At 27.0% G+C, this 12,819-nt stretch overlaps 1 protein-coding gene across 2 annotated transcripts in view; it reads left to right on the plus strand.

Annotated features, from left to right (window-relative positions):
* The first annotated feature begins 1,013 nt into the window (after positions 1–1,013).
* cpo (RNA-binding protein) overlaps positions 1,014–12,819 on the plus strand; it is a 96,722-nt gene continuing 84,916 nt past the window's right edge. For both annotated transcript variants that reach the window (XR_012756315.1, XM_075365380.1), the window contains exon 1: positions 1,014–1,087. Coding sequence is in view for 1 of the 2 variants with exons in the window: in XM_075365380.1 (XP_075221495.1) it covers positions 1,040–1,087 (48 nt within the window). In the remaining variant the exon portion in view is untranslated. The remainder of the gene's footprint in view (positions 1,088–12,819) is intronic.

The raw sequence follows: 12,819 nt of genomic DNA on the forward strand, positions 1-12,819 counted from the left end.
GGCAAGAGCATTTAAGATGAAATCCTCGGTGCCAAGCCCTTTCATAAAGCCATATTAGCCTCGATTTAGAAAACTCAACTCAACTCAGCCTCAACTCAACTCAAACTATTAGCCTCGATTTGTTCATCTCAATGCTTTCCTGGAGCCGTCCTACAACCAACCTTTCCAGCAACTTAACCGAGAACCGGCAAGAGGCTGATGGGCCGATAACTGCCGACCTCACTCGGATCCTTTCCAGGTTTTACCAAGGCAATCTTCCAACAAGTCGGAAAGACATCCCAGCTTAGGCACCTCGAGAAAATACTTAACGAGTATGTAAACCATACTTCGATTGGTTGACAAAATTATATACTTGGATTAGATTCAATATGATTCGATGAATCACTTTGTCTCCATAATATCTATCTTGATATTTTATGTGACATCCATAAAAGTTATACCTTTTGGTTTTTATTTCCTAGAGACTAAACTGAAGAACAAATTTAATAACTTTTCTTTAAATAATAATAGTATTGTTCTGTTATTTTTATATAATTTGGTTAAAGTTCATTTTGAAATTAACTGGTACATTTTATAGCTGATCGAAGTGAAATTTGGTAAGCAATTTTTTTTTTTAATTTTAATTTTTGTTGAATCTTAAATATTTTATGATCAGGTAATAATTTAAAAAAAATTTATTTAAGCGTAGAGTGAGATTGCTTGAATTGTATAAAAAAGAGTATTTTTCTTTCTGTAAGCGTAGTGTTTGCAAAAAAATGCGTTTTTCTTTCAAGTACGTGAGAATATACAGAATATAAATATATATATATATATTTTTTTTTTTTGTTTTACACCTGCTATTAATATATAAGTGTTGTATCTTATAAGATAGGTCTTCATACTACTATTGTAAAGTTTACTGTATAGAATTTTGTATAAATTAATTAAAATGTAAAATAATTTTAATGTTTTACTTATAGAATTGTAAAGAAGTTTTCCATTTTAATAAATTGTTTTTCTTTTGTCACAGGTGCGGACACTTTTTGTCAGTGGTTTGCCAATGGATGCCAAGCCTCGAGAACTATATTTACTTTTCCGAGCGTATGAGGTACGTACATATGTTTATATTTATACATGAGACTACTTTTTATATTATTAGGGGGGGGGGGATATTATGGTGTTTTTACCCACCATTCACATCCAATTCGCCTTCTCTCCAGATTATCATCTCTTTTACAACTTTTGTTTGCACCTACGTTTTTCCTTTTTGTATTTATTCTCTTTTTCGTATTGCCATATTACTTTTTACGTTTGATTTCATCGTAATCATTCTTTTATTTTTCTTATATAAAATTTATTATTAATTATTATTTTTTATAATAGTTTTAAATTTCTAATATGTGACAAACTGTTAAAGTCTAGTTTACGACTTAAACACAGTTTAATACAGATATAACAAAAAGAAAACTTAGTTTATAAAAAAAATCTACAACTGCTTTCATAAAATCGATTGTTAAACAATAATCATTAGTAGCCTAGTTATGAAGGTATAAAAAAGTTAAATTATAAAAATACTTGCGAAAAAAATTACTTGAATTTATAAAATATAATAAAAACTAAAGAATTATAACCAGGGTGTGTGTAATCGAATTAAAAAAACAAATGGTTACCTTATAAAATAGTTAATACCATCTGGACTGGCTACCAAGGTCCCTTGTATGACTTCCTGTATTTAAATTAGGATAAAATAAATGTTATTACAAAGAATTTGTACTTCTAGTTCAAGGGACGATAAAATTTACCAAAAAAAAGAAGTATGTTTCCCATTGTATGCTATGGTATAACTATTTCCTTTTGATATTTAAGAATCGGTTTATGGTTGCGAAATTCTCAGTTTTCCTACTTTCTGTAGTAACCTTTTTTTTTCTCAAACTATAACAAACGTTTTGTATTCTCCATGCCTCTTTACCATACTACAAGAGTTATTTTGTATCATATTTATATACAAATCGCATCAAATATTTATATTAACATTGACTATTAGTTAAATTGGAAAATTGCTAATGTTTAATAATAAAATAGATTAGAATACTTAGTTGATTAAATTTAAATAATTCCATTCTAGACATTGTAAAATAATGCCTAGAATATATATATTATATATATCCGTTGGTATATGGAGATATTTAATATATATATTATATATATCCGTTGGTATATATAATATATAAAAACATAAGTTCCGCTTACCAACAATTGTGAGCAATTAAGTATCTTCAAGCGCTTTCGAAAATATTATTTTCCATCTTCAGGATCGAGTATATTTTATGAATACTCATTTCACGTATTACAAACTCAGAATAGTAAAATAAATTAAAATTTATGTAAATATAACAATGATCGTCATAGTAGTAAAATTAAGTCAAGGTTTTTACGTCTTGTCAGTAGAAGAGTCTCAATTATGTCCTGACAATGACTTGTTATGACATAACAAGACCCTCCCAAAAAAACAACTGTATAACAAATTGTAATAACAAACTGTAATACCTGTATGGTGCATATTTAATTACAACTGTTGATAAGCGGAGCATATAATTATTTTTTTATATATTGTACAATATACACTTGTATTGCTTTCATGAATGATTTACTTTTGTTATCCATCAATTATTAATTTTGTTATCTTATTACAGAAGTAATTAATTTTTTAACTAACTCTATTAAATTGCCATTTATATAGAATATGTTTGATGTTAGTACGAGTATAACACAAAATTTATAACTGAATTAATCTCAATCATATTGATTTGAAAGTACTAACGTAGCTTTATTTATTTTAACTTTAAATGTGGTATATTATTCTTAAGTTAATAGCGCGCACACACATACACATATAGCATGCGAGTTTGTGGACATGCGTTTAAACTTGCCTGTGTTTTTTACGTCTATACAGCAAAATCTTGGTTAAAAAAAATTGTATAATTAAAATATGCTCAAAGTGTTTGTTAAAAAAACACTTTCAAATACGTGCGTCGTCAATTATACTTAAAGTTAGGCACACTTTTACTAAAAAAAAAAAAAAATTTGCTATTGAACAATTTAATGAAAGCCACCTAGTTTTTAGTTCTATTATTTTATATTTACATAACTGTTAAACTTTATCTAAATTTTATGAATTAATTTTTTTCATTTTAAAAGTATTCCTAACTATGAATTACTTATTGTGTATTATACACACACACACACACACACACACACACACATACATACATACATATATATATATATATATATATATTCGTTTTATGTATATGTAATCTCAGTCGTTAGCACCGTTAAATGCTAAATGTTGTGCTCATATTTTTTGAACATTATTGGTATTGTAAATGTGTTATTGTATTTTGAATAGTTCAAGTCAAATTATTTCGGACAATTTTGTACCTTTTCTACTATTATTTAATAAAATGTATTATTTTTTTATTCAATCGGTAAAGAAAATGAAGACAAGATAAGATTGTCAAACTACATAACTTTTATGATTCACTATAACAATTTCAGCATACCTCAGCTGTTTGTCAAGGGATTTGAACAAACCTTTTATTCAAAATAAAAGGCTTGACATTTCCTCTTACAAAACACAATTCGATAAAATTAACATTTACAGAGCTACTAGTGAATAAAAAAAAATTGCTAAGTTGTAATTGTTTCCTGGCGTTGGTTATTAATTATTATATACTGGAAAAATAATGATACATGGAAACAAACAAAAAAAATTCAAAAATCAATATATTTAAATTTTAATATGCTCGTCCACCTCCAATATTGCCCCTAAAGAAATTTTGTTTTTTTATTGGCTCACTTTCTCTACTACTATGCCTAGAGAGAGATAAAAAAGAATTCAGTTAAAAAATATGCAATAACTAATAAGAGAAGCATGTACGCATGTTCTGAGCATATCATAAAGCGGGGTTAAGTTTGCGGGAGTTTCGAAAATATCGACCCCCAAAAAACTATCCATCTCACCCCGTGGAGATATTGACTCCAAAAGTTTAGCAACAAATTGTTTCATATACACGAGTCTCTGTGTCAAAATCGGTTTATCCAGCTTCAAACACGCTAAACACACGTACGTACGAACATTAACCCCCCACTTTTTTTGTTTTTTGGGGTCCCTGTGTCATGAAATGTCGAGAAATGCATATCTCATTTTTTACTGATTACTATACTGTCCTTCTTACAACATAGCCCTAGAGCTATGATGCCAGGAAAGTAATAAATAACCACCCTTTTAGAATTTTCAAAGTCAAAAATTTCTTACCTGAATTTATTTTTTTAGATGTTGTTTGGTATGTGTAGACCAAATTTGATTAAAATATTTTATGATATTAACTTAAGATAAACATTTTTATTGAAAAAATAACAAAAATGGTGGAAGAGGGAAAGTAAAACGAGATTGGGAATTTGTTTACACGAACCTTTTTTTTTTGTTTATTTTTTTATCCTAAAAAAATGCGTTTTTAAACAATTTAAAAAAAAATTGTTTTTAATTTTTATCTGCTACAGATATTTTATAAAAACCAGCCAGCCAGGTATTTGTGTTCTTCAGAAGAACCATTTTTTTTTTTAACAATAATTTACTTTTAAATTATTTATTTTCATAATTTTTTTTTACTTTAAAAGCTTAATCATTAAACTTTAGTTTTCCGTTGAACTAAAATATTCAGTGAAACCAAAAATTTTAAATTTTACATATATAATTTTAATTTTTATATATACATTATATAATTTAAAATCACGTTTTAAATTTTTATTTTGTTTTCCTTCATTAAACTCTTTTTTTAATGCCTACATAGAATTTTCCTAAGTTGGAAAATAATTAAAATTATAATAATTATAACGATAATACTTTTAAATAACATATAATAACGTTCATAATGCATAATGAAATAAAAATAATATAAATTGAAAAGATAAAATCATAAATAAAAAAAATAATGAAATTAATGCTTGGTTATAAAAAAAAATTAAACGTAATGCAATGTTTTTTTTTTAAGATAATGAAATAAATGTTTAATGTTACTGAAGAAACTGCACTACTAAATTAAAACTTATATAAAATTTAATTACCACCAATAATAGAATATTGTAACATAAAAATTTATTATTCAGTAAACTAGCTAAATAATAATAAACAGGATCAACTCATGAAAATTGTTAATTTTAAACGCTTAAATACAGAAATATTTTAATATTGCATCTAATTGATGACATTTGTGAACACGTTTAATTTGATATGGATAATGAAGTTTATATAATATTAATTAATGTTGTTTTAATTTAATTTTAAATAGTTAAATGGAGTATCTTCTATTAATTATTAGATAATTCATTAAAAACAATAGAAACATAGTAGTAATACCTTTTTTCTCGCTTGCCGAAGTGTTATGTTTAGTAACCCTGTAAATACTCTGACTTAACTTTGTTTATACCTGGGCGAGTTATATCTTTGCCGATGAGTTTAAAACTTATTAATTACGATCAAAAGTAATAACTTCGAATAACGATCAAGGATGGCCTTATTTTATTCCCTAATCAATATTATGTTAACTCAAGCAAATTCATTTAATTGTTTAACTTTTTCTTTAATAAATTAAAGAAAATTTTCAGTTTTTTTTTGTTTTTACTTTTTAACTCTAAACTTAACTTTGCGTCGTGTAAAAATGCGAAAATCTTAATACTTGTACATATAATCCTATTAACTGCCATTTTTTTTTTTTTTTTCATTATTCTTGTCCAATTTGGGCGATTTTGGATGTACAGTTTTCTAGTTATCTGCTTTTTTTTTCAACAAATAGTTACAAAAATCGGGAATATTTATTTTCAAAACTTTAAAAAAAATTGGTGTATTCATTGTGGTATTTTATATAAAAAAGAGTCTGAATAGAAATTTAAAATAGATAACACTAGACATGATTTTTTTATAAAAAATATGATTAATTCACCAAAGCGGATGGTTTACGGTATTCTAGCGGGAACAAGGCGCCTGATTTTGTTAACCGCAACGCACTAAAACAATTATAATTATTTTTTTATAATTTGTTTATAGTTTTTTCGTCAAAAAACAATTAAAATAGCAGTTATTCTAAAAAGATTTTTTCAGTTATTATTCGATCACTGTCATAATAATGATCTCTTTATGTATATATGTATAAAATACACATTTTCTTCTTCATCTTACCGAAAACATACCTTGTTTACTATTTTTTTAATTTTAATTTTTTTTTAAATTACTAATAACGGTAATTTCTCATATATTAGATGTTTCTGTGAAAACATTGCTCAAAAAACACCCAATCTGGACAAAGACAACGAAAAGAGATTTGTTGTTATGTAGTTAGGTCATTCATTATCTTTATAAATTATTTTGTAAATCTTTAGGCTTTTAAAGTTCAAAATTGAGTAGTGACTTCTCGTGATTTTAGTGTATTTCAGTTATTTGGCAACAGTTTTAGCCCATCTAGTAAATAATTTTTTTTTTTTTCAGGAACAAGTTGGAATTTTTTATCTTTAACTTGCTTAGCAAATTCGTAAATATAAACAAAAGAAAGTGTTAACATCAGTAATTTTATCATTCATATTAACTATTGGCAAAATATCGTAATTTTAAGATTTTAGATATTTAATTTTTAGTTGAAATAACTTGAGTGTATTTAAAAAAGTTATTGAGTGTTATTTTATCTTGAGTGTTATTTAAAAATTTGTATTATGAAGTATTATTTAAAAGCGATTTAAAAGAAAATATTTTTATTTTATAGTCGCATCAACAAGTAAAAGTCATTAGCGACTCATCAATATCTGTGTGAATGTACCGATAAACTTGTAGTGTTGAACAGACTCAGGCCTACATTCCGGCGACGTAGTTAATTTAATCCGAACCACCCACAAAGAACACCGGTATCCACGGTGTAGTATTTACATCTGGATAAAAACAACTACCTTTATTAGGATTTGAACTTTAGAACTCTCGACTTCGGAATCATCTGATTTACGATGGGAGTTTTACCACTGGACTAACCGGGTGGGTTAAAAGCGAATTTTATTAACTTTACTATAATATTAATAACGCACCCAATTTCACTGTACACAAAATTCAGCGCAGATGTCGTGGATTTTTTAGGTAGATTTCATAAGAAAGCTACCTATTGTAATGGGTACCATGATTCGACATCCGGAAAATGTCGACATATCTTCGCTTCTCACATCCCCCAGACCCCAAAACCACCGTCAATTCAAACGTTTATGTATATATATATATATATATGTATTTCACTTTCTTGTGGACACGATGACTGCCGAAATTTTGTGCCAATCACTTTCAAATTGATACATAAAATATAACGATCCAAAATCTCGGTCGAGCTCGTTAATGGACAAAATCGGACCATGTGAAGGTTTTTTAAAAACAAAATATCGCTATAACTTACGATATTAACGAATTCGATATTTTACTTAGAACTATTCTTTGGATAAGGCCTGAAACTTATCCAAGTAATGATTTTTTCTATATCACCAACCTTTCGCCCAGGGAGTGGAAAAAATGGGGTTTCGAAGACAAAAAAAAACATACCATCCTTAATAGGTACAGTATCGAATCGGTTTAAAGTGGTCGTTAGTCCTCTAAACATTACCTAAAATTATGTATGAACCAATTTTTGATATGACCTACCCTTACGGCAAGGGATGACCAAAATATTGCTGTAACTGTAAGAAGGTGGGCTTGTCGTATGCTAAACCTGTGAACTTTTTTCTCATGCAACCATTGTCGTATTGAGTAAATTTAAAGTTTTTCTTAACTTTAAGGTGGAAATCTTTTTTATCCTCTTTTTAGCACCGGTGAAATCTACCTCCGCCTTCCGGCGTGCCGAAAGGGACTTTTTTTTTATTTTAATGCTGAAGTTATTTTACTAATTTTATTTCTTAGAAAGTTCGTTGAAGTTTGTAAATTAACAATTGGTCTAATCTACGTCTTTTAAACTTAATCAAGCCAAGTTTTTTTTAAATGGAATTGTAGTATATGCGGCTAAAACAAATTATCAATTGTTTACTGTTGATTGTTATTGTTGATAACAGTGATTCTAAAACTTCTGTTTTATTTCGAACTGTGCCATTAATTTATTTTTATTACTGCATTTTTCTAAGTTTTTAATTATCTTTCTTAAAAAAAAATAAAAAACAAAAAAAAACAATTGTGTAAAATATATTGTTAACAAGTTATTGTATTATTTAAAGAAATTAAGTACGATTATTCAATAACAGACTACATGTAAAGAAAGAATCATTTCGAGCAATTTATTTTATTTGCTTGATACGTTTATTTTAAAAAAAGAAAGAAAAATGTTTGATGTACCCATTTTGATTGTTACCATTCGTTGACAAATCGATCGATGCATTATAAAAGGTTTTGTGCTAAACAAGACTTCTTCTATTCGGTTTTTAAAAGACTAGATAAAAAGATATAAAAAAAGCAGACTGAACTAATGCAGCTGCAGTAGAACGTAGTACCAGGTACGAAAAGGCTCGCTCGCTCGTTCACTACTTCTATATCGTAGATCCCTGGGCCCTACATCGCATGATCCTCTCTTCTACCTGTCTACCTACAGTATATTTCCTACCTCGACGCCCCGAGTAGTACTATTGCCAATCGATTCAAACAGACAGAGCGTCGTCGCGACGTCTTTTCATGCTGTCATAGCTTTTGTTAAACTGCATGTATTATTGTTGATTGGAAGTATTCCAAGAAATTCAAATATCGTTTTTGTATGCTTACTTTTATTTTGTTGGTTACGTCGGTGTATTTATTTATTCATTTATTAATATTAAATTGCTGTTGAATTGAGTTAATAGTAAAATTAAGAATAAAAATAATAATAATACAAAAAAGTATTATTATAACGTAAAATTTCAGTTAGTAAAATTATTTTTCTCGATTAGCAATGAATACCATTTTCAGTATACCAGTATGTTGTTTTTGTTCACTCTATTCATAATATTTATTATATAAAATATTTCAAGAATTAAAAATTGCTTTTTTTTCAATGTGCAAAGTTTTGATTATGTATTTATATGTTCTTTTCTATTATTCTTCCACTATAGTATTTTTATTTTTTCTCTGTAGTACAGTACTAATTTTCTTTTTAGTTTTCCCTTTTTAGCTTCACATTTATCGAAGTTTATTTTCAATGAAATCTGTTTTATAAGTAAACTTCTTGACGACTTAAAACTCCTTATATACTGTAATAATGTGTTGTCCATTCGTATTTGAGAGGTAAAGTGATTTAGAATGTGTTGCTTTTCGTTATCTGCTTGCATTGTCTGAAGTTATTTCATTTTTTAATCGACAGTTGTTTTTATTTATTTTATTACTGGAAATAAAGATACTTTTTTCATTTTATCACTATTGTTTTTACTTATTTCTTTTTACTTCCTGGTAAGAAGTAAAGGAAGTACTGTGATCGTGAAAAATTTCTGTTTTCAGTTTTCAATGGAAATATCCAATTTGCCCATCCCTGAATCCATTTTAACTAGTTTCAGTGTGACGTCCGTACGTGCGTATATATGTATGTACATATGTATCTCAAAATTGTGTGCACGTATGTATCTCAATGTATGTGCGTATGTGTGTGTACGAAACGATTGGCTGTAGTAGGTTGAAATTTTGGATTTAGGACTGTTGTAACATCTTTTTGGGCACCTTCGCTTTTGATTGCAATCGACTGAACCAAAAGTGTCCAAAGAAGTTTAAAAACAAAAAAAATTTGATTTTGGACTTTCCTTAACTGCAGTACTAAGTCCTTGTGAGCTTTTCAATGTATATTATAAGTGGTACTTATTTTCATTGGTTCCATAGTTATAACCAAATTAAATTTTAATTAATGAAATATTTGGATCCTACAAGAGAAAGCACATGGGTTCGAATCAGATTTCATTCCCTTTTTTTAAATTTATTTTTAATTATATTGATTTATTAATTAAATAACCCGTGAATGTGAAAAAATCTACAATAGATAATGAATTACTGAATAACAAAAAAAAAATATGAAAAAAAAATCAGAAGTTGTTGGTGAAATAAAATTTTATGTACTTTTAAAACAGTGTATATGTAATTTAATAGGCATTATTACATATGTGTATATGTAATGGATTTGGTGAAACATCTGATTATTTAATATTAATTGAAAATTATAATTTAGAATTGTATTATTTTTGGATTTCTACTTTAATTTCTGTTAAATTTTATTTAATTATTCTGGAATTTCTGTTTAATTTTATCTACATTAAAGTTAATGAAAGAGTGACTGAAAAATAGATCTTCACAAGAACAACATATACACGTGGCATACATACCCGATCTTTAATAAATTGCAAAAAAAGTCTTATTTTTTAGTTCATTACTCCTCTGATATTGTCAAACAATATTCTCCCTAACTCGGAGTTGATCAACATTTTGTTCATTTGTTTTTTGTTGTCAATCATTTAATCTTTCTTTGGTTTGATATAATTCTTCTGATTTTAATTTGTGTACACATTCTCTAATTTTCTCTCTCTTTATATTCATCATTCTCTCTTAATTTTTTTTATTCTTTGGTTTTAACATTTTTTCCTCTTTATATTTATTGTATTTATCACCTTTTCTTAATGTTTTAACATGTTCTTCCCCTTTTTATTTATCATTTTCTCTTAATTTTTTTTGTTCTTCTCTTGTTCTTAACATTTTCTTCCTCTTTATATTCATCTTGTTGTTGGTGTTTATTAGATATATCTCTTCATGTTATCTTTATTTTTCCTTTATGATCATTTCTCTTTCATTTGTGATTATTCCCCAAATAATCTAATAATAAAAACTGAATATTTTACATTGTAAGGTTGAAATTAACATTTGTAACCAGTATGCAAGAGTTCACTAGACGGAATAGTTTAATTATTAACTTTTATTTATATGACACACCAGATATCTAAAAGTTTTGTTCATCAGCAACTCATGAAGATACGAATAATACTGATCTAGTAATACAAGTAATAAAGGGACTTTTACTCTATCCTAATATTTCATGTAAGATTGTTGAATTAATAATTGTATAATTATTTGTTGTTAATAAAAATAATATTTTAGCAATTATGTAACTATCCAGTTTATTAAAGAATTGGAAGATCGTACTTCAGTTTCAAATGAAATAAGTTTAAACCAAGTATAGAAAAAAAATGTGTATATGTAATTTAATAGGCGTACAAGGAAGTCATGTGATGTTCACATCAGATATTTTGTTTTGTTCTAATATTTATTTTATTTTTACTAATCTAACTTTATCTCCTTTTGATAATTATTTAATGATGGAAGTTGGGCGTTTAGTTTTAGATTTGAATTTCTTTTAATGTTTTCTCATTCAGCAGAGTACTTAGTACTTTCTTTGTATTTCTGTTGTTTGCTCTGTACTCTATTTACACCATAAAACAACAGTAATGTAATACAAAATTAAAATTTGACAACTTATTCATTATACAACCAGTTAATAATTGTGGTGAATATGCTTGTAAAGATGAAAGTCAAATCAGCTGAATCAGTAAAGTCAGCTGAATCAGTACCTATATTCAACTAAGTAAAGAAATCCTCTTCACTTCCCACTTTCATTAATAAGTCTAGAAAAGGAAGCTGTTATGAATGTCATTTTTCGAAATATTATATTTTACTCAAATGGGTTTATCAGTAGGGTAAAATTTTGAGATTTTTGATTAAGGGATAAAAAATTAGACTTTTCCAAAAAGTGTGTACTTAATAATTCTTAATGATTGTACTTATCTTATAGCCTAGAAGATTTAAATTAACTCAACTCAATAGTGTACTTTTAACTTCTGAAGATAAATAAGTTGACGTATAATAAAATAAAAAATTTACATTAATTGAAAATGTGGATTTGCAAATTCTGAAAATTAATATTATTACTGTTATTTTCTTTTATTTTTTAAACTAAACCAAATCTTTAGTTCTTTTGAGACCAGACTGTTTCAAAAGATCGGTTAAAATTGATTTATAATTATTAGAAAACCTACTCTTCAATTTTTCTCTTTTGAACTTCATTGATGAGAAGAACTAGCATAAATAATTTCAGTTTTTAAGGCTGTTTGTTGTTTTTATGTCAATTTTTCAGTGAGAAAATATGACTGTAGAAAATGCAAATTTTTCTGCAGTTTACTGCATTAACCATCCACATATTTTTCTTATTCTTAATTCCTTTTTCCATATTTTTGGCTCTTTAGGTGTTGGCCAGAACCCAATAGATCATGAAAAAGAATACTCGCATCTGTAGAACTAGTGTATCCTTTTGTTGTATCATCTGAAAGCATTAGCTGTCTTGAACATGTTAAGGTGTGTTTCCTGTCGATTGGATGAAAATTAAGCCAATTGGTACATTTCCTAAGATACAATTATAATAGATCTAAGAAAAATTAAAGAAATATGAAAAACTAAGACATTACCTTAAATAATTCCACTGAGAGCGTAAACAGTAATTCCCAAAGTGTAAACAAAGATGGAATTGTCCATTTGTGTGTGTGTGATTTGTATTTTATTACCTTTGCTATGTTTTCTTTACTTTTTAAGTGTAAAATTGTATAATGAATCTTTAAAAGCAAATAAGTAAAATTTATATTTGGATTTTGTGGTGAGAAAAATAATTCAAATTTTAGTTATTACTAATTTTATATTACTTAATATTTAATAATTTGTTATATGTGATTTAACAAAACACAGTAAAAATTTATCTGCTGGTAATATTATTATAGTAC

Source organism: Lycorma delicatula, chromosome 5 (genome assembly GCF_047948215.1).
Source record: "Lycorma delicatula isolate Av1 chromosome 5, ASM4794821v1, whole genome shotgun sequence".
In the NCBI taxonomy this organism is placed as follows: Eukaryota; Metazoa; Arthropoda; class Insecta; order Hemiptera; family Fulgoridae; genus Lycorma; species Lycorma delicatula.